At 41.6% G+C, this 22,041-nt stretch overlaps 1 protein-coding gene across 1 annotated transcript in view; it reads left to right on the forward strand.

The window, feature by feature from the left end:
• The window catches only part of VPS16 (VPS16 core subunit of CORVET and HOPS complexes), a 245,123-nt gene that overhangs the window by 129,636 nt on the left and 93,446 nt on the right, over positions 1-22,041 (forward strand). The window contains exons 12-14 of the mRNA XM_029606500.1: positions 1,812-1,943; positions 2,294-2,421; positions 16,045-16,080. Of these exons, the coding sequence (XP_029462360.1) occupies positions 1,812-1,943; positions 2,294-2,421; positions 16,045-16,080 (296 nt within the window). The remainder of the gene's footprint in view (positions 1-1,811; positions 1,944-2,293; positions 2,422-16,044; positions 16,081-22,041) is intronic.

A 22,041-nucleotide genomic window follows, 5' to 3' on the forward strand; every position in this document is an offset into this window, starting at 1 on the left:
GGGAAGCGGCCTCATAAGCAACCATAGCCCGCTGGATCAAGGAAGTCATCAAGACAGCCCACGTAGAAGCAGGCAAGCTGCCGCCTCTACAAATCAAGGCCCACTCTACTAGGGCCCAGGCAGCGTCCTGGGCAGAAACCAAGATGCTGTTACCCGCCGAGTTCTGCAGAGCGGCGACATGGTCCTCCATCCACACCTTTTCCAGGTTTTACCACCTGGATGTTCAGGCTCGGGAGGACACAGCATTCGCAAGGGCAGTACTAAGTGGGTCACAGGCAGCCTCCCACCCGGTTAGGGAGTAGCTTTTATACATCCCATTGGTCCTGAGTCCATCTGCTACATGCTAGGAAATGGAGAAATTACTTACCTGATAATTTCATTTTCCTTAGTGTAGACAGATGGACTCAGCATCCCACCTACGGCTGCTGTCACACATGAAAGCCTCGGGGGGCAGCTCCGAGAGCAAGGGAATCAAGGGTAAGCCATGCTTTCCTTCATCTAGGGCACCCATCCTACCGGGTGTCGACGTTTCCTGGTTGAGGGCACTGGTGGTCTCCAGCTATAGCCAATTCAACTGATTCAAGTTAATCAAATTAACCAAGTTATAAAGTTAATCAAGTTATTCAAGTTATGAAGTTATGCAAGTTATTCAAATTAGTCAGTCACACATATATCTACAATGCTTTTCGAGGAGAATACTGAAGAGCTGCACTTCCTGCAGGGGTATATGTACTAGGGCAGATGTCAGATTGAAATCTGATCCGTCTCCAACTGCTAGCACGAGTACACTATACCTTTTGGTCCTGAGTCCATCTGTCTACACTAAGGAAAACGAAATTATCAGGTTAATAATTTCTCCATTGTGTAACATTATACATTGAATTTTATAACTTTTTTACAATGAAATTAGTAGCTTTTTACAATGAATTTTATGAGATTTAGCATTGCCTCTTTGTGCCTGTCTAATAATTGGTCTGTGGGGTTGCTTTCTCTTTGCTGTTTGGCTATGTTAAGAACTGAAGGGGGGCCCTGATACGGGAAGACAAGCATGTGTTCAGTAGAGCATGCCAAAAGCTTCTAGAAGCTTTGAAGTAAAATTAACCAGCTGGGCTCTGTCAGTGAGTGGAGGAGTAGCCTAATGGTTAAAGCAGTGGTCTATGAATCAGGGAAGCCAGGGTTAAAATCCCACTGCTGTTCCTTGTGACCTTGGGCAAGTCATTTCACCATCCATTGTCTCAGATACAAAAACTTAGATCATGAGCCCTCTGGGAACAGGGAAATACGTATGACACCTGAATGTAATCCTCTTTGGCTGAAAGGCAGAATATAAAATCTAAATAAATAAAAATGTCACCCACCTGTGCTCTTGGAGAGCACTTGTTAGAGGTAAGCAACCTTTGCTTTATCTATAGAAATTCTGCAGCGCTGTTTGTTTCCTGCTGAATTTTAATTGTACTTAACTCTGACATTCTTAACATATAATGCCCACCACCAGTTTAATCTGCTTTTTCATTTCAATATATTTTGTACCCTGGTATCGGTGTCGCATTGGTTTTCTGCTTTCTACCAGGTCTCTGAGATGCTTATTATCCAGATGTCAAGGGACTTGATAGAGAACTAAAAATAATTTTTAAAAATTTTAACTTCATGGTAACCATCTGTCTTGATAAACTGAGGCACCACGTACCCTCTGTGCTCATCACATGATATTACCTAATCATGAGGATTAACATATTGCTAATTTGTTTTTTATATGGCATCCTACCTAAGGCACTTCACAAATGTATATAAATGCATTTTCTCTTCTATAGAAAGCAAGTCAGAAAGCAGATGAGTACCTGCGAGAAATAAAGGACAAAGGGCTACTGTCTGAGGCAGTGACACAGTGTATAGAGGCAGCAGGGTATGAACAAGAGCCTGAGATGCAGAAGTCACTTCTCAGGGTAAGTGATAGAGGAAGCGGAATATAATAGCTTTAGAATGTATACTCGAGCCTGACGACAAAGTCATTGCTTGGAATAGGAGTAAGAGCAAGATGAGTAAAGTTAGAAATTGTTGGTGATTTTTTTTCCCCCTTGGTTTAAGTTCTTCACAAATCTGAAATCTAGAAATCTTAAAGGGTAACCAATAAAGGTAGAAAGGTGTCACATTTTTTTTGCTATTGCCCACCCTCATAAGTCTGATTGTTTCTCTTACATTTTTTTCTCCTTTGGCACAGTGCCTTTTTATTTTTTCTAGGTCACTTTGATCTCTGTGACTTACATGCTGGGTTTGTGTGTTTTCTGTTTTGCAGGCAGCCTCCTTCGGAAAATGCTTCATTAACAAATTTCCTCCGGATGGTTTTGCGAAGATGTGCCGTGACCTACGAGTTCTCAATGCTATTCGGGATTATCAGATTGGGATCCCTCTGAGCTACACCCAGTATCCTGTATTGATCTAGAGTGGGCATACTACAGTATAGTAGAAGATGGGCAAGGCTGAGAGCTTTAGTCCTACATCATACAATAGAGGTTCTGTGAGGAGTTAAAAGATAGTAAGGTGAAGATGTATTGAGAACAGTCATATATGTGGGAACAGAAGATAGTTGGAAATGATTTGAATATGCTTTTATTTCCATCTGTATTCCCTCCTCCCTTAGATAGGGAGGAGAAGATGGTGAGGAGGATGTTTTGATCTCTTAAGAGATGAGAGGTTACAAGATAAAGATGTATGAGATATAAGGTATTCATTTCTTAGCAATGTCCTGTTTCATTAATACCACTTTTCAAAATGTTCATACCTTATTTCTTATTTAAAATGTATATAATTCTTTAAAATACCTACAACATACATCCATGCTGGATAGGTCATTTATTGTCTGTTAATAATTAGAGAGCCGTGAGTTAGATTATGTACCTAGATAATGTCATTTGATGTCTTTAGTTCCTTCCCACCCATCCCATCTTCTACACATCACTGAGCTCGTTCTTTGATTTCTGAACTCTTTTCCTATAAAAGAGGACAAGAGACCTTTCCACATCTAAAATCAATTGGGGATTTATCTAGAACAAGGGATTGACCTAGCCCTTTTCAATTAAATTAATTATCTCCTTGCAGGTCATTACTAAATAAACATTAAATATATTACATAAACTTAAAGGATTCTGATTTACACATCCCTGCTCGTATAGAAACTTCAATTAATTAGAAACTCAACAATATTAAGATGCTGATAGCAATCCAGCAGCAAGATGGGGTCTTCCAGTCTTTAGCATCTAATGCCTCGTGTATGATTGTCTACTATTTGGTGAGAGATTGTATGTGTGCACCCGGTGGAAAGAGTTCCTGGCTCTGAGAACGACTCTGATCTCTGGAAGCTAGAGTGGCAGATCTGGAGGAGCTGAGACAGACAAAGAGGTATATGAGGGAGACCTTCAGGGACATAGGCAAATTCCAACTCCAGTCCAGCAATCCTGTGCTGCTTTGGAGGAACAAGGTCACCTGGTCAGAGAGCATTATCCTGGTCTAGCAGAATGTGATCCCGTTGCAAGGACCTGCTCTCCAGGTGATGCATTATCTTCTCACACCAAGCATAAGGCTCCTAGTGCCCAGGAGAGAAGAGTTAGATCAACTGTGTCATAGTTAGTGATTTGATTATTAGGAATGTAGATAGTTGGTGGCTAGTGGACTTGAAAATTGCTTGGTAACTTGCCTGCCTAGTGCGAAGTTAGCGGACCTCAGACGTCACCTAGATAAAATTTTAGACAATGCTAGGGAGGAGCTGGTGGTTGTGGTGCGTATGGGTATAACAAAATACGAAAGTGTGGAAGCGAGGTTATAGAAGTCAAATTTAGCCACTTAGGTAGAAAGTGACAATCCAGAAACTCCAGGGAAGCATTCTCTGAAATACTCTGTTCCATGTGCAAGACCCCAGAGGCAGGCAGAGTTCCTGAATCTTAATGCCTGAATGAGATGATGGTGCAGGAAAGAGGGTTTTATATTTCTTTGGAACTGGGCAACATTTTGGTGAAGAGGGGAGCCGAAGGGATGGGCTTCACCTTAACCAGAGTAGAACCAGGCTTTCAAAAAGAAGATAGAGCAGCTTTTTAACTAGAACATGGGGGAAAGCTGACAGTCACCCAGCAGCCTATGATTCAATGGGAGGTATCTTCAAAGGATACTAAAATAGAAGAGTTAGGTAGTTCCCAGTAGAGAGGTTCCAATAAAAGCAATAGTAGTGCATGTGCTCACAAATAAAAAAAAACAAACAAAAAACCAACCTGAGTCTAAAGATCCAAAAATATTTATTTATTTAATTTAAAGCTTTTATAGCTCGCCCTTCTTACATTCAGGGCAGGGTACATTATGAACATACATAGATAAGAACAAAAAAGACATACAGCACATTATATATTTTAGATTGAGAGAACATGGTTTATCGTATGGCAACATATTATAAAACATGGGAATTGACTCAACCGAGATAGAAGAGCTAATAGGTGGCCAAGAGTAGGTTATAACGGACTTGTTCGAGGGGAGAGGCATCTGAGATTAACCATTAATGCTTACGTTTGGAAGGCTTTTTTTTTTTTTTTTTTTTACAAACAGCAGGCCCCAATTCCCTTTGCTTTCCTGTCCCTTCAGGAAAAGGAGATACGACTGGGTTTCCAGGGCACGCTTATGAGTCCCCCTCTGGATGCCTGGTTGTCCACCCCTACAATGGTTGTCCCTCGTTCTCCATTTCCCAGAGAAGGGATGTCACTGCTTCTGACTGCTTCTGTCACTCGCAGGATCCAAGAGCCGATCGGGCAGTAGCATTCTCCTTAGGTCATCCTAAGGCACAGCAGGTCTATTTCACGAAGGAGCCATTCCAGATTTGGTTTCCCCATCGTACTGGGAGTCTCCTCTTTGGGGTAGCTCCCCAATGAAGATTAGGGGTTTCTTCTATCTGAGAGTCACCTTTGATACCAGCTGAGCTCAATGGGTGTTTTTTGTGGAGGACCATTATTGCTAGTCATTCTCATCTGCGGGATCCTACCTCAGTGAGAAGGGTTCTAGTCCATCTAATTGGCAAGTATGCCTTTCAACCCATCACCATATCCATGGCTGGAGGGAGTTGGGGGACGAGGGACACCACTACAGAGGTGCTACTCTTTGGTTGCAGAGGCTTGCAGGCTATATTTCCTCATTTCATGGTAACCCTGTCTGCAGACAGGTGAGTCCTGGTTCATGCAATGGTTGTTCCATTAACTGGACCGCGTGCTTCCTTGGGGGAAGTTACTTGCAGAGGTACTAATACTTAAGCCAGGTTGGTAGACAGTATGTTCTGAGATCATACTAACCCTTACTTGGTACCCTTAGGGTTACCAGGCCGGTGAAGAAATCCTGTTCTACAGAGGTTTGTGTTCAGAAAGGAAAGTATAGGTTTTGGTGGTGATAAAGCGAGAAAAATGGTACTTTTTTAACAGTGTTTTGGATATGTGTAGAGAAGGAGAGAAGGGAAACAAAGATTACAGGTTGAGGGGACTGGGAAGATAGTATTATCCACAAAAATAGAGAGAGGGAGAAGAGGCAAAGTGGGTTTGGGGGGAAAGATAATGAATTTTATCTTGACTTTGCTGACTTTAATGTGGCAGGGGCTCATCCAAGCAAAAATGGCAGATAAGTAGGCTGAAATCCATTACTGGATTCATGATTACATTTCTGGTGTACAGAGGTAGATCCGGGAGTCATTAGCATAAAGGTGGTATTGAAAGCCATGGGAGGAGATAAGAGCAGCAAGATAATTAGTAGAAAGACAGAACAAGGCCCAGGACAGAGCCCTGAGGCACACCAGTTAAAAATGGGATATTGCTGCTGATCCAAGATGGCACCTTAGCGAGGTGAATACGGGCGTCTCTCTTTCTGCTTGTTACTTTCTGAGCAAATGCTGCATTCCACCCACAAGTGAAGGGCAAGGGGGTGCTTAGCTCCGGAAGCTCTCTCCCCCCTTCCAATAGCGGGACCAATGGACACCCACGTTCGCCAGGGTTCAGCAATTCCGGGACCTAGCTCACTGGTCAATGTTCAGGGGGAGGAAGAGCCCGAACCCGCCCCAGAACTTTCAACAACTTTATCCCCGGAGGAGAGGACGCCACCTGCTAACCCTGCTGAGGTTTGATCCCACCCACTGCGGCGGGACTCAGAGGTGTCGGAGAAGGGCACAACTAGTGAGTACCTGCTGGAGCCTGCGTTTGTGGAGAGAGAAGCCTCAGCCCTATGCCAGCGCTTAGGGGCAGCGGGAATGGTTTCTGCTGGAGCTGCTTCACAGCAGACCGGTGAGAGCTTAGCTGATCGTCTACCTATTGGGCTAACAGAACTAGTAAGGCCTCAGTCATTTAATCTGGAATCGATCTGGGATGCTATCCATGTTTTGAATTCAAATATTTCAATGCAAGTAAATCTTATCTCTAACTCAGTTCAAGAATTGAAGAAACAGCTAAAAACTGTTGATAAAGAAGTTGGTGAACATAAAGTGGTGTGGGAATCTCTTAAAATTAATCTTGAGAGTTCTACTGTTACTCAGCAAGCGCTAATCAAGGAAAATCAATCCCTTCAGTTTAAACTGGAGAATATTGAGAATCAAATGCGCATAAAAAATTTGCGTTGTATTAACTTTCCGAAAGTTCCTCTCACCTAACCCAAAAATATCTGGAGGCGGTATTTACTAGAAATATTAAAAATTCCAGAAGCTGTGCTTCCAATAACTTCCAAGATTTATTATACCCCCCCAGTTAAAGAAGAGGCCATTGCAGAATAGCAACATGCAAGTCTTACTACCTACTACTGAGTCACCTAAGATATTTCGGCAGTTTTGGAACAGTCAGATGAAAATTTGGCTATACCTTCAACATTGATTGTTACATTCTTGCTTGACTCTGATAGGGAATGGATATTTAAAAAAATATTTTGCACATCGAACTGAGCTCTTTCTGAACTGTAAAGTTCAAATGTTTCCTGATCTTTTAAGAAAAACCCAGAAGCGAAGATGCCGGTTTTGTTATTTAAACCTAAAGTTCTTGAGACAGGATCTTTATTTGTGTTAAAATTTCCTTGCAAATGCTTGATTAAGCACCAGGGTGCTTCTTACTTGTTTTCCATCTGTCTCAATTAGTAGCCTTTCTCACTAACAAAGTTGGAGTTCAGTTTAGCTTTTCTCCAGCTTCTGGTCAATGAGCTTCCTATAGCAGAAACCTGACCTCAAACATTATACTGACCCATTATCACTAGTACCTCTTGTTATTAAATTTTGATTTCCTTTTGGATTGTGTATATCTTGGATCACTTATTGTGGGCTTGTAAGATATGTGGTATTAGATACTTGCAAAATTTCTATTTTTTTCTGTTTTCTGATAATGGTGTATTACCACATGTATTGCCTTTCAAGTTTTAATGCTTGATATTATATTGTAAAATTCATAAATAATAATAAATAAAAATGGGATATTACTAAAGGAAGATCCAACAGAGAATACGCTAAAAGTGCAATGGGAGAGGTACAAAAATGAGTCTAAATGAGGACAGAATATCAAAGAGTAGATGGTGATAGTGTGAAATGCAGTTTATAGGTCAAGGAGGATAATAATTGACAGAGAAAGTCTTTGGTTTTAGCTATAAGCAAAGCCATTAGAGACAGACAAGGACTGTTTCTGTAGAATATAGAGGGCAAAACCCATACTGGAGTGCAAGAATAGCTTGAAGTTTGTAGTTTGGATGTGATAGAGAGGACGGATGATAGTGGGGCAGGTAGGGTCCAATGATGGATTTTTGAGGAGTGGTGTGATCACAGCGTGTTTGAAGGCAACGAGAACAGTTACAGTGGGATGGAAAGGATGATTGCAGGGATACTAAAACTGAGAGAGGCTTTGCCTGTTGTTTAGTGCTGACTATGCTTAACCTCCTGCTGTACTGTGCACACATTTTATACCTAAACTACTGTGTACCCATTGTAATCTTAACTTATCATAACACGCTTTGAACTCTTTGGTTGGAAAAGCATGATTATAAATAAACGATGAGGAAGAGATTGGTGGGATGGGGTCAGAGGAGAGAAGGTGGGCAGTTTCCTACACTGTTTTTACAGAAAAGAAGGTGAGAGGAATGAAGTGAGGGAAGGGAGTTAGCAGTGACCTAGTTAAGAACTCAAGACTAATTTTGTGAACCTTGTCATGGAAGTAGTCAACTATAACTTGAGCAGAGAGTGAAGAGGGACTGATAGGGAAAGTGGTTTGAGGAGGGAATTGAGTGTGGCAAAGAGACAGCATGAGTTGGAGGCAAAATATTTTGTAAGATGGACATAAAGGTCTTGCTTGCAAGTGCAATAGCAAATTGAAAGGAAGTCTGCATGATTTTGAAATGCATGAAGTCGGCATGCTCACAGGATTTAAACTAGAGACACTCTGTAGAGCGGACATGGGAACATAGGAGCAAATGTTGAAGCTGAGCCCAGACTGGGGTTTGATGTACCATGTGGGAATGGGTAAGGGGATGGGCAAGCGTGTCTAAAATAGGAGAGGATAATGTAAGAAGAAACTGCCTCATCAAATGGCTTGGTTAGTGTAGGAGAGGAGAGATGAGACAGTAGTGGAGAGGATACAACAGTCAATATCTGTAGATTCGTGAATCTATTGATGGTGGTTTGGTGAAGCTATCAGGGAAGGTGGTTTAGTGTGAAAGTAATCAGATGGTCTGAGAGGAGAAATCTGAAAGGCAGCAGTTAGAAGGGATTAGGTAAAGGATATCCCTGTGAGACAGGAATTTTCCCTTCATGGCTTGATTTGATCAATGGTTGAAGTGGAGAGGAATGCCAAACACATATTACTATGTAGGTGGTGCTGTTCCCCCTATCCTGGTGCCTTATTTATTCTCTGCATCCACCTGATAATTGGAGAATCCATTATTTCCTTCCTAGATTCATTTTCAGTGGATGCTAATCTTCTGATGGTCAAAAGTCTATCTCGCATAAAATCAGTATGAGGGTAGTCAATCAAAGCTCCCAAAACAATGTTTTACTCACAGAAATGCTGTGATTATTGCTCTTACAGGGAGTAATTTTGTAACTGCATTAGCACCAATGTTCAAAGGGAAAAGTATGTATGCAACTTTCTTTTGAAAGTTATCCCTCTAAAATTACCTGCACACAATTGCACTTGCTAATATGTATGCAGTTTGGGGGAAGGGGGAATTTGTATGAATACTTCTGAAAATGCAAAAGCATATGGGTGAGTGCAAACCCTTCCCTGTCTCTGGGAATGCCTCTTCTTGCTGCAAGTACATTGCGTGCATATAGTTTGTGTGTAGGTTTACCTGCGTGTTTATTTAAAATATTTATATTCCACCAATTCAAAATTTTGGCGGAGACAATATAAATGCATAATAAATCATTAAGTATACAATAACAAATGGCACAAGACAGAAAACATACCAAACTACATTAAACAAATTAAGCCTGTAAAGTCTGTAGGCCAGTGCTTAGCGCCTTTGAAACAAGGACCTTATAGGGCAGGAAAAGCTTGATGAGGTGTGTAGCGCTACCCGAAAGGTGGTGTAGCACTTTATGTCCGGGATGGCATAGAGTCCAACAGGATAAACATCCCGCATGAGACTAAATGCATAATTGAATTTTTATGGGTAGAAATCCCTTGTGTGTTGGGGAAGACTGTAGTGATAGGAGTATACTACCGTCCACCTTGCCAAGATGGTGAGTCGGACAGTGAAATCCTAAGAGAAATTAGGGAAGCTAGCCAAATTGGTAGTGCGGTAATAATGGGAGATTTCAATTACCACACACTATGAACAGTTATATATTTAGACACAACGAGTGCAATTCTCACTAGAAAGACGTCATGTAACTATGATTTTCTTATGATTTGTCTTGGATGTGCTATTATTTATGGAGCCATCATAACACCTGCGGGCATACCAGCATATTTTAGCTTAAGGTCTTGCCACTTCAGGTCGTGTTTAATCATTGGCCCAAGTCCTTTATTCTTTTGCGTATTTTTTCTAATCTTTTTTCTAATCTTTTTTCGAATTTTTTATAAAATCCTGTATCGGGGTAATCCCTTCCTTGGTATAACTCAAGGTGTCAAGGAAAATTTTTTAAAGTCCAGTCCGACGCGTGTTTCGCATCGCTGCTTCAGGGACTGAAACGAGTACACTCCACTTTTGTATTTAACAGGTGTAGTTGCCCCGTTACTAGTTTACTGGCTTTCAGTTATTTGCTTTTACTTTCCGACCTTGCCGCCGGTAAGAGGAAACAGCGGCAAGGTCGGAAAGTAAAAGCAAATAACTGAAAGCCAGTAAACTAGTAACGGGGCAACTACACCTGTTAAATACAAAAGCGGAGTGTACTCATTTCAGTCCCTGAAGCAGCGATGCGAAACACGCGTCGGACTGGACTTTAAAAAATTTTCCTTGACACCTTGAGTTATACCAAGGAAGGGATTACCCCGATACAGGATTTTATAAAAAATTCGAAAAAAGATTAGAAAAAATACGCAAAAGAATAAAGGACTTGGGCCAATGATTAAACACGACCTGAAGTGGCAAGACCTTAAGCTAAAATATGCTGGTATGCCCGCAGGTGTTATGATGGCTCCATAAATAATAGCACATCCAAGACAAATCATAAGAAAATCATAGTTACATGACGTCTTTCTAGTGAGATTTCAATTACCCCAACATTGACTGGGTAAATGTATCATGCTAGAGAGATAAAGTTCCTGGATGTAATAAATAACAGTTTTATGGAGCAATTGGTTCAGGAACCGACGAGAGAGGAAGCAATTTTAGATCTAATGCTCAGTGGAACACAGGATTTGGTGAGAGAGGTAACGGTTGTAGGGCTGCTTGGCAATAGTGATCATAATATGATCAAATTTGAATTAATGACTGGAAGGGGGACAGTAAGGAAATCCACGGTTCTCGTGCTAAACTTTCAAAACGGAAACTTTGATAAAACGAGAAAAATAGAAAAAAACTGAAAGGAGAAGCTACAAAGGTAAAAAGTGTACAAGAGGCGTGATCATTGTTAAACAAATACCATCTTAGAAGCACAGTCCAGATGTATTCCACACATTAAGAAAGGTGGAAGGAAGGCAAAACGATTACCAGCATGGTTAAAAGATGAGGTGAAAGAGGCTATTTTAGCCAAAAGATCTTCATTCAAAAATTGGAAGAAGGATCCAACAGAAGAAAATAGGATAATGCATAAGCGTTGGCAAGTTAAATGTAAGACATTGATAAGACAGGCTAAGAGAGAATTTGAAAAGAAGTTGGCCGTAGAAGGAAAAACTCACAGTAAAAACATTATTAAATATATCCGAAACAGAAAGCCTGTGAGGGAGTCAGTTGGACCATTAGATGATCGAGGGGTTAAAGGGGCACTTAGAGAAGATAAAGGCCATCATGGAAGGATTAAATGATTTCTTTGCTTAGGTGTTTACTGAAGAGTATGTTGGGGAGATATGTTTTCATGGGTAATGATTCAGATGGACTGAACCAAGTCACAGTGAACCTAGAAAATGTGGTAGGCCTGATTGACAACTGAAGAGTAGTAAATCACCTGGACTGGATGGTATATACCCCAGCATTCTGAAATTTCAGACCTATTAGTAAAAAATTTTTAACCTATCATTAAAATCATCCATTATGGCGTTCTTCTATAATAAATCTACTAACCATGGAAACCTTGGCTATTAATCACCTGTCTATCAAGACTAGAAGAGCAATAAATGCAGTCTGGCTTCCCTTTATTCTAACCTTACCACATGAATCTAAAAGTCTTTTTTTAAATCGTATAGATATTTGATATGTGATCCTTGTGCTTCTTCGATGCAGGGAGGGAAAGAGGGATGGGGGGAGGTAGGGTTATGGGAGGAGGGGTAAAAATATGGATAGAGTTAAGAAAATATATACCAAATGTTATGCTTTGGTAATGTTCATTATTTATAATAAAAACAGATTTAACATAAAATCATCCATTGTACCTGAAGACTGGAGGGAGGCTAATGTAACCCCAATATTTAAAAAGGGCTCCAGGGGCGATCCGGGAAACTACAGACCAGTTAGCCTGACTTCAGTGTCAGGAAAAATAGTGGAAAGTGTTCTAAATATCAAAATCACAGAACATATAGAAAGACATGGTTTAATGGAACAAAGTCAGCATGGCTTTACCCAAGGCAAGTCTTGCCTTACAAATCTGCTTCACTTTTTTGAAGGAGTTAATAAACGTAGATAAAGGTGAACCGATAGATGTAGTGTATTTGGATTTTCAGAAGGCATTTGAAAAAGTTTCTCATGAGAGGTTTCTAAGAAAAATCATGGGATAGGTGGCGATGTCCTTTCGTGAATTACAAACTGGCTAAACGTCAGGAAACAGAGAGAGTAGGATTGAATGGACAATTTTCTCAGTGGAAAGGAGTGGGCAGTGGAGTGCCTCAGGGATCTGTATTGGGACCCATACTTTTCAATATATTTTATAAATGATCTGGAAAGAAATATGTCGAGTGAGGTAATCAAATTTGCAGATGATACAAAATTATACAGAGTAGTTAAATCACAAGCACATTGTGATAAATTGTAGGAAGACCTTGTGAGACTGGAAAATTGGGCATCCAAATGGCAGAAGAAATTTAATGTGGATGAGTGCAAGGTGATGCATATAGGGGAAAATAACCCATGCTATAATTACACAATGTTAGGTTCCATATTAGGAGCTACCACCCATGAAAGAGATCTAGGCGTCATAGTGGATAACACATTGAAATCATCGGTTCAGTGTGCTGCGGCAGTAAAAAAAAAAAGCAAAAGAATGCCTGGAATTATTAGAAAGGGAATGGTGAATAAAATGGAAAATGTCGTAATGCCTCTGTATCGCTCCATGGTGAGACCGCACCTTGAATACTGTGTACAGTTCTGGTCACCGCATCTCAAAAAAGATATAGTTACGATGGAGAAGGTACAGAGAAGGGCGACCAAAATGATAAAGGGGATGGAACAGCTCCCCTATGAGGAAAGGCTAAAGAGGTTAGGGCTGTTCAGCTTGCGAAGAGACGGCTGACTGGGGATATGCTAGAGGTGTTTAAAATCATGAGAGGTCTAGAACAGGTAAAAGTTAATTGGTTATTTACTCTTTCGGATAATAGAAGGACTAGGGGGCACTCCATGAAGTTAGCATGTGGCACATTTAAAACTAATCGGAGAAAGTTCTTTTTCACTCAACGCACAATTAAACTCTGGAATTTGTTGCCAGGGGGATGTGGTTAGTGCAGTTAGTGTAGCTGGGTTTAAAAAAGAATTGGATAAGTTCTTGGAGGAGAAGTCCATTACCTGCTATTAATTAAGTTGACTTAGAAATTAGCCACTGCTATTACTAGCAACGGTAACATGGAATAGACTTTATTTTTGGGTACTTGCCAGGTTCTTATGGCCTGGATTGGTCACTGTTTGAGACGGGATGCTGGGCTTGATGGACCCTTGGTCTGACCCAGTTTGGCATGTTCTTATGTTCTTAAAAGATAGGCCTTAAGTAGTTTCTTAAAATGAAGCAGATCACCCTCGCAACTTATTGTCATGGGTAAATTGTTCCAGAGGATAGGACCAGCTATACTAAATATCCTTTTGCACAGAATGGCCAAACAAACTTGCTTAATGGAGGGAATTTCTATGCTGAGATGAGCATAAAGAATGGGAAGGGAGGTTACCAGGGATGGGAGGATTCAATCCTAGAAGGTGCAAGCCCATAAATAGACTTGCAAACCATGGTGAGCTCTTTAAACTTTACTCTCCAAACTACGGGGAGCCCGTTTCTATGAGTAAAAGCATGATTTTACCCACAGAAATGACTTTGTAAATTACCCTCTGTGGCTATTTTTGCATTTATTTTATCCTGATTAAGTAATGATATGTCTGCATCTCTGTGTTTTTATGTATGAAGTAAATAATGCATAGTTTCTTAAAGATGATTTACTCTGAATACTTCTAGTAAAGACCTGTACCAGAGAGATGCTAATATAGCCTTTAAAATTTTTATATGCTGGCTAGATTTAGGGACTTTATAGTCAATCTGTTGCAGCTGAAATTGTGTTCAAGGTCACTGCTAAGTTTTAGCCACAGATTTTGGGTGCTGTCAGCCCATTTGAAAATTAACACCTAAAATTCTGAACCCTAAAAAGGTCTGTGTAGAAAAAGCAATTCTGCAGAAAGCTCAGCATTCAGAGCTTTCTGTGGTATCAACACACCGGACTCAGAACCAAATTTCCACGTCATGTAGCCTGCAAGTCACTTATGGCAATAATAATACAGTTTAAAGGTGTTCTCCCTGTACCACCATGGTTGTAGTGTATCTGCAGTACTAACTAGGGTTCTGGCTTGCAGGTCAATTTAACATTTAAGTTTAGTCAGCACATAATAGCAGATCAGCTCTGTTCTTGAGACACAAAAGTAAGCTATTGGCTGCTCCGTAAATTGTTAGAGGCAATGATTTAATTAGAATTACTTCTTGTACTAGTGGCATGGGCTCTGACTTCTAACTGTTCCCATGATGTGAAAGCAGTAACCTGGGAGAAAACTGTGCTCACAGCACAGTTCCCAGACCCAGGAAAGTGCATGTCCCAGGTTGAATCTGCCTGAGGAGGGCTTCTTTCTATCCTCCTGCCCCTTCAGAAATTGAAGGAGGGAGCAATTGTCTGTTTCCTTTTCTTCAGGGATTAAGGAGGGGATGGAACACTGACATTGATGGGACAGTGCCTTAGACTCTGCTCCTTTAAGGTGCCTTGATGTTTTGGCAAACCCTGTGTTTGCAGACTAGCCAGTCCATGTCTTTAAAAAAAAAAAAAAAAATTAACCTGTTTAATAAGGGGGGGGGGGGGGGGGGGGGAGCAAATATCCTTTAGAGTCTGCAGCTATGGGAGTATAAGACCCTGCTGGCCTCAACATTTATTGCTAGCTGGCAGCTGGAAAAATGGTGAGACTCAGGGCTGATAGCGGCTGCCACCCCACAATTGTTGACTAGGTCACAGTGCCATGAAGGTCAGCCTCATGGGAGTAAGCAAGAAAGACAGCAGCATTTGGCTGTGGAACTGATCAGCAAAGCAGGATGTGGGTGGTGGGAGCATACACTATGTACACTAACATGTGCCTTTATCGTTTTGTAAGACTGTGAACTCTCTAGTTGGAAAAGTGAGAAATAGATGATGATGATGATGGTAGACAGATCCTGCTGCAATCAGCCCTCCCCCCTCAGTTCATTCGAAGTTATGTCGGGATCTGGGTTACCATGGCAGTGTGGGGCAATTGCCCCATTTTCCCCCTTCCTAAGGACATCCCTGCCTAGAGTTCAAATAACTCACCATAGGTTCAACAGCATTGCTGTGCACTAAAAAAAAAAAAAAAAAGTTTGTGAATACCAGTAAACATACTGACTGTGCTTTCTGGAATTTGTGAAAAGTCTGGAGCCGCTCCTCATCTGTCAGCCTTGTTAACCCCAAAGTTCAGTCTCGTAACAAGTTTTTTCACTTCAAAGAGTTGGAACTCTCCCTAGAGCATAATGACAGATCGTATCCATATGACAGGAGCCTACCAGCATCTGCCCCTGCTGCACTTTCAGATTCATTTCTCTGTGCACTTTCCTGGATTAAATCATATTGGAGAAGAGTAATAGAATTTATTTGCAGATATTTCAAGACAATTATGAACTGGTTATAGAAATACTTAGTGCAACAATATCTTGTTTCCACATATCTTCTATTGGGGATTTAGCTTAACCATACACTGTTTCTAACAGAGATTGGAAAAGAAAATTCACAGGAAGAAAGAATGAATAGAGTAAGTGATGGTCCAGGTTAAGTACCACAATGAGTAAAAGGTAATGATAGAATTCTAGGCTTCATAGTTTTGTTTTCCTGGAGATATTCCTGCCAGTTCAGCTGGAATTCAATCTGTTTTATATATTTTTATGTAGTAGTTATAACATTTCAATTACTGAGGACTGTATTGTGAATTAATCCTTGACCAAGTGTTCAGGCTTCATCAGCTCACTATTGAAGTTCTGCTGGACAGGTAAAGTATCTCCCTGACATTATGGCTTCTTATGAGATGAATAAAGAAAATTTAGCACTTTGCTTGTGACAGAGCTGAAGTTTTTGATATCAAGGGCATATCCAGTGTTCATATTTAAAGATGGGAAGCAATATGGCTTTCCTGTCATCCACAGTGAGCAATTGCTTAAAAAATGTGATAAGAAACAAGTGTCAGCTGTACCTGTTGTTGCAGAAGTAGATCAAGATGAAGGTACTATAAACAGAAATCACAACATTTTAGCTAGTATATTTTTATTAAAAGTGCAGGTAAAAGATCATAGGAAAAAGCTCTACTGAAACACTTTTTTTCTGTGATTCCATAGCATGGACCTGGGTACTTTATCTTACCATTATTTGGTATGTACAAGATAGGCAGAAGACAGATCAGACCAAAAGATTGCCTATTGTGGTACCCTTTTCCCTACTTTTCATATGTTCAAACTATGCAAACAATTTGGTATCTGCTTCCGTATTATATTATTTCAAAAAAATATTTTCAAAAAATGTGTGGCATGACTTTCTAGCACCAAGTTTTATTGATTTGTCATGGTTATGTGTGTTATTACATGTTATGGTAACACTCCAAGAATTTTTGTGCAGGAAAGTTATCAGATATTTTCATATATTATGTAATCCTGCTTCAGAAAATACTTGTAACTGGATTATTTATTGCTTGTTTTTTCTAGTGACTGGTAGAATGTGCTCCAGGAATTTTTATGGCATAGTGGAATTCAGCTCCTTGTTTCATTGTGAAAACAGTAGCTGCACAATAATGAATTCTTTCGGAAGGCATATTTTCTGAAATGAGATCAAATCTATTCAAAGATATATACAGCAACTTTCTCACAGTGTGTTCTCTATAATCCCCCTTCATCTGATAAATCAGGGAAAGTATTAAATTATAGTGCATTGACTTTAGCCCTTGGGGGATTATATAAAACACTTTGAGAAAGTTATACAATATACTTTGAGGAAATTTTCAAACCATCTGCAATGGAACAAAGCCTGTGTGTATTTTTTGTTAATTTTTATTAGCATTTAAATCATTAAATGAATTAACAGTTTAAGAAATAATGAATTATGCAATAATCAACCAGGAGATACCTAACATAAAAAAACCCCCCCAAAATGAATTCATATAACATAAGTCCATATGATTGGGGTGAAGTAAATAGAGATAGATATAATTAAATAAAAGCCATGTCAGTTAAATTATGAACCCACCTAGCCACTCCATATACAACCAGCATCAAGAAAAAATTAACTAATCAAAACTCTTATCTAGAAGAAATGTTTGCAAATACATTGGGTCAAAGAATATAAACTTGTTCCTATGATAAATTATAATACACTTAAACTTCAAAAAGAAACATCCAAGGCCCTAATCTTTTATCTAAACAGGAGGAAAGATTTCCTCCTAAGTTGAGCTGAGGGGGCAGAATACTTTTTACCTTCAGGCTTTACTTCAATTTCAAAGAGAATGTGTATTAATATACTTTCACATTGTCATTTCTCCCACTTCGGACCAGTGAGTCCTATTCATCGTTCATTGGGGATGCAGACTGAACTTTCACAGGGTCCCTCCAAAATCCCCTCCATGCCCTTCATGGGGGTTTTTGGTGAACCAGCAAATACTGTGGATAGGGCTTTCCGCCCTTATAACGGCTTCAGCTGTCGAACTTGTACCACTAAGTCAGTGAAGCATCGGGTTCTACTCCAGTTATTTTCTGATTCCCTATCCTGGGCCTGAGGGCTTTGAACAGAGTCCTTGCAAGGGAATGGTTCAAAATGGTTTCACTGGGGGCCCTGATCCCTCTCCTACGGAAGCGGGACTGGCTTTGCTACCTCAACTTAAAGGATGCCTACGCCCACATCTCTCCCTACCATCAGAAGTACCTCTCATTCTTGGTGGGAAACGAACACTTCCAGTATCGGATACTGCCATTCGGACTAACGTCTACACCCCGTGTTTTCACAAAGTGCCTAGCGGTGGTGAGTGCTTTCCTCAGAAAGCAGTGGGTGCAGGTCTTCCCCTACCTGGACGACTGGCTCATCAAGAGCGACACCAGGCACGCGGCCTTGCAGTCTCTCCAATTTTCCATCCGGATTTTGGAGACTGTAGGGTTTCTAATCAACTAACTGAAGTCCCAACTGACACCATCACTACAGCTGGACTTCATTGGGACCAGGTTTGATATGTACTGAGCCAGGGTATTTTTGCCTTGGGACCAGGCGCTAACTCTGGTGTCCCTGGTGGGGGCAATCTTTCAGAGTCACCGGACCTCTACGCACAAGATGCTGTGCCTCATGATGGCGACAGTCCATGTTACACCTTTTGCTCGGCTGCACATGAACATGGTGAAATGAACCTTACGGTCCCAGTGGCGTCAGGCCACCCAGGACCTTTGGGCATGCATCATCACACTGCCACTTCGGAAGTTCTTATCATGGTGGGAGACCCAATCCAATCTGGGAGTGGGGATACCTTTTCAGGTTCCATCCCCACACATCATCCTCACTACCGATGTCTCCCACCTGGGTTGGAGAGCTCATGTTGCAGATCACTGCACCCAAGGCCAGTGGTTCATGCAAGAAGAGCAATGTCAGATAAACTTCCTTGGAGCTCTGTGCAATCCGGTATGCTCTGTGGGCCTTCTGGGATCGCCTGACCAACAAGGTAGTTTTGATTCAGACCAATAACCAGGTGGCAATGAAGTACCTGAACAAGGAAGGAGGCACAGGGTTGCTCCTTTTCTGTCAGGAAGCAGTCCAGATCTGGTCCTTGGACCTCTGTCCCAGGGCATAACGTTTCATGCCATGTACTTGCCGGGAGCAGAGAATGTGACAGCGGATGTTCTGAGTCACTTGTTTCGCCCCCACGAATGGTCCCTCAAACTGGAGGTTGCGGTTCAAATCTTCCACCTCTGGGAGATCCGAGATCTCTAGCTCTTTGCTTCTCCTTGCAATGTGAAGGTGGATTGCTTTTGCTCCCTGGTCAAGGGTGGACACCAGACCAACACTGGATGCCTTTGAACAACATCTAGTTCCCCCTTCTTCAGTATCTCTCCTTCCGGGTGCCAATCAGCCTGGGGACCTCCCCAGACTTGATCGGGCAGGCTATGCCATCCCATCCTCCAGGCATTAGCTCTCCAGGCTTGGATGTTGAAAGGATGAATTTGTTGGCCCTGGATCTTTCGGAAGGAGTATCTCGGATCCTGGTGGAGTCCAGGAAACCTTCCATTAGAAAGTCTTACAGTTTGAAGTGGAAGAGGCTTTCGGTCTGGTATGAGGGACACGGGTTGGACCCGTCGTTCTGTTCCATCTCGAAACTCCTGGACTACCTGTTGCATCTCTCTGACATTGGCCTGAAGACCATCTCCATGAGTGTCCACCTCAGTGCTACTGGGACCTACCACCGCGGTGTGGATGGCTCACCCATCAATGCAGCTGCTGGTGGGGCGCTTCATGCGAGGCTTACTACAGATCAAGCCTCCGATTAGGCCACCAGCAGTATTGTGGGACCTCAATGTGGTCTTGGCCTACTTAATGAGAGCCCCATGTGAGCCTCTGCGATGTAGTGATCTGAAGTATCTATCCTGGAAGGTTATCTTCCTGGTCACGATCCCCGATGCATGCAGGGTCAGCGAACTTCAGGCTCTAGTGTCGTGCCCACCTTTATACAAAGTTTTTTCATAAGGAGCTTCTACGCATGCATCCTAAGTTTCTTCCTAAGGTGGTGACAGACTTCCATCTCAATCAGTCTTTAGTCCTACCCAACTTTTTTCCAAAGACTGCATACTCCAGACTGCAAAAGGGCCCTAGCTTTTTATCTAGCACATACAATAGGCCCTAGGCAATCCACACAACTCTTTGTCTCATTTGACAAAAAATCGACTTAGAGTCCATGCAGATCTTATTGAACTGGTTGGCAGACTGTATTTTATTCTGCTATGCACAGGTGGACTGCAGCTTGACAGCCATGTTAAGGCTCATTCAGTATGTGCCATGGCAGCGTCTGTTGCTCACTTGCAGGCGGGGCTGCGACCTGGAGTTCTCTCCATACTTTCGCCGCACTCTACTGCCTGGATAAGGACGGTCGACATGACAGCAATTTTGGTCAGTCAGTCCTTCATAATCTTTTTCACTTGTGAAACCCAACTCTGCCTACCTAAGGCCCCGGGGTTGGATTCAGGTTGTGTCCCAGGTTGTCGCAGCATGGGTTATTGTGCACGTTAGCACCTGTTAATTGCTGTCTCCTTATAGTTGGGTGCAGCCTGTAGCTATATATTCACCCATGTGTGAGGACTACCATCCTGCTTGTCCTAAGAGAAAGCGGAGTTACCTGTAACAGGGGTGGTGATCTTATTTCACAAATCCGTCTCCTCTCAATTACAACTCTCACATATAGATTCCAATGGTAGATATATTTTAATTCGTGGCCTTTTGCGAAGGCTTCATATATTGTTAGATTTATGTCATTGCGGAGTCTTCAGGGACCCATTCTTGGTGGGCTTTGATGCAGAAAAATCCTTCGATATGGTTTCCTGGGATTTTTTATTTCAAGTATTTGCATTATATCGCTTTTCTGGGAATATTATACAAGTGATTGGGGTACTTTATAGCAACCCAATGGCCAAGATACAGGTTAATGCTACGTTATCTACCCAGTTCTCTTTACATCGCGTAACTCGGCAGGGATGCCCGCTCTCCCCTGTATTTATTTTATCCATGGAACTCTTATTAGCTAAATTATATGTAGGGCTACAGGCGCATGTGACTCATCAGGCTGCTCCTATTTCATTTGCATTTTTATTTGCAGATGATATTCTTTTATTCATATCACATGCTAAAGATCTGTTTCCCTTGGTGCTAGACTTTTTGAGGAATATGAATTGCCATCTGGTTTTAAATTAAACCCTGAAAAATCAGTTATTCTGGATATTCTGGGCCACCTACATGAACACTGGCAGCCCTTTTCCCTCTGTTGGGAGACCTCTTGCCTTAAGTATCTAGGAGTCTTCATTCACAAGGACCCAAAGGAATGGTATCGAGCCAATGTCCCCTTGATGATCAAAGAATTTGAAAAATGCACAGCGAGATGGATAAACTTCCCATTATCTTTGATTGGTCGCATAGCCTTGCTCAAAATGTCACTTCTCCCCAAACTCTTATTTACTGCAAACACTCCCCTTGGTGCTGTCCTGTAAAGACTTACCAGCCCTACTTTCTATCTTCTAAATTTGTCTGGAAGGCAAAGGGGCCTAGAGTCTCCATACATAAATTAATGGTGCCCATACAGGAAGGAGGGTGGGGGTTTCCTAACATTCATTATTATAATGTGGCTTGTGCCTTATGAGTCTTGGGCGATTGGCTACTCAATCGAACAACCTTTGCTGACACAGGCTTGAAGGCTCTTATTGCTCATCCCTTCAATCTTAGTTTTTTACTACATGCTGGGCCTGATGAGGTTTCTTTTCCTCACAAAAATAATATGCCTTTTCAATATATGCAATATGGTTGGTGTATCGTACGTAAGTTGCTGTTCTTGCCGTGGAACTCCTCACTCTGACTGCCAATTTGCGGGAACACCAGGTTCTTGGCTGGGGCCCACACCTTTTTTTTTTTTTACCAGGCACTCCATGAAGGGGAGGGATACATTTTACTCATTTATTGACTTTGTGCGCTGGCACATATTCTCTTTTCAGCATTGTAGCGATCAGTTTAATTTTCAGGCTCAGGACTTAATCTGCACTATCTGCAACTCTGCAGCTTTATTTCCACACTGCTTAACTCGCATCCTTCTACCCATGGCACGGGGCCTTTCAAAGACTTATGGGTCAATATCATAGGGCAACAAACACAAGTAGTTGAATCGGTATAAAAATGGACTTTATTGAATCCTGCCCGACTCTGGCCGCGTTTTGCTCATCCAAGCTGCCTC

This window comes from Rhinatrema bivittatum, chromosome 6 (assembly GCF_901001135.1).
Source record: "Rhinatrema bivittatum chromosome 6, aRhiBiv1.1, whole genome shotgun sequence".
Classification (NCBI taxonomy): Eukaryota; Metazoa; Chordata; class Amphibia; order Gymnophiona; family Rhinatrematidae; genus Rhinatrema; species Rhinatrema bivittatum.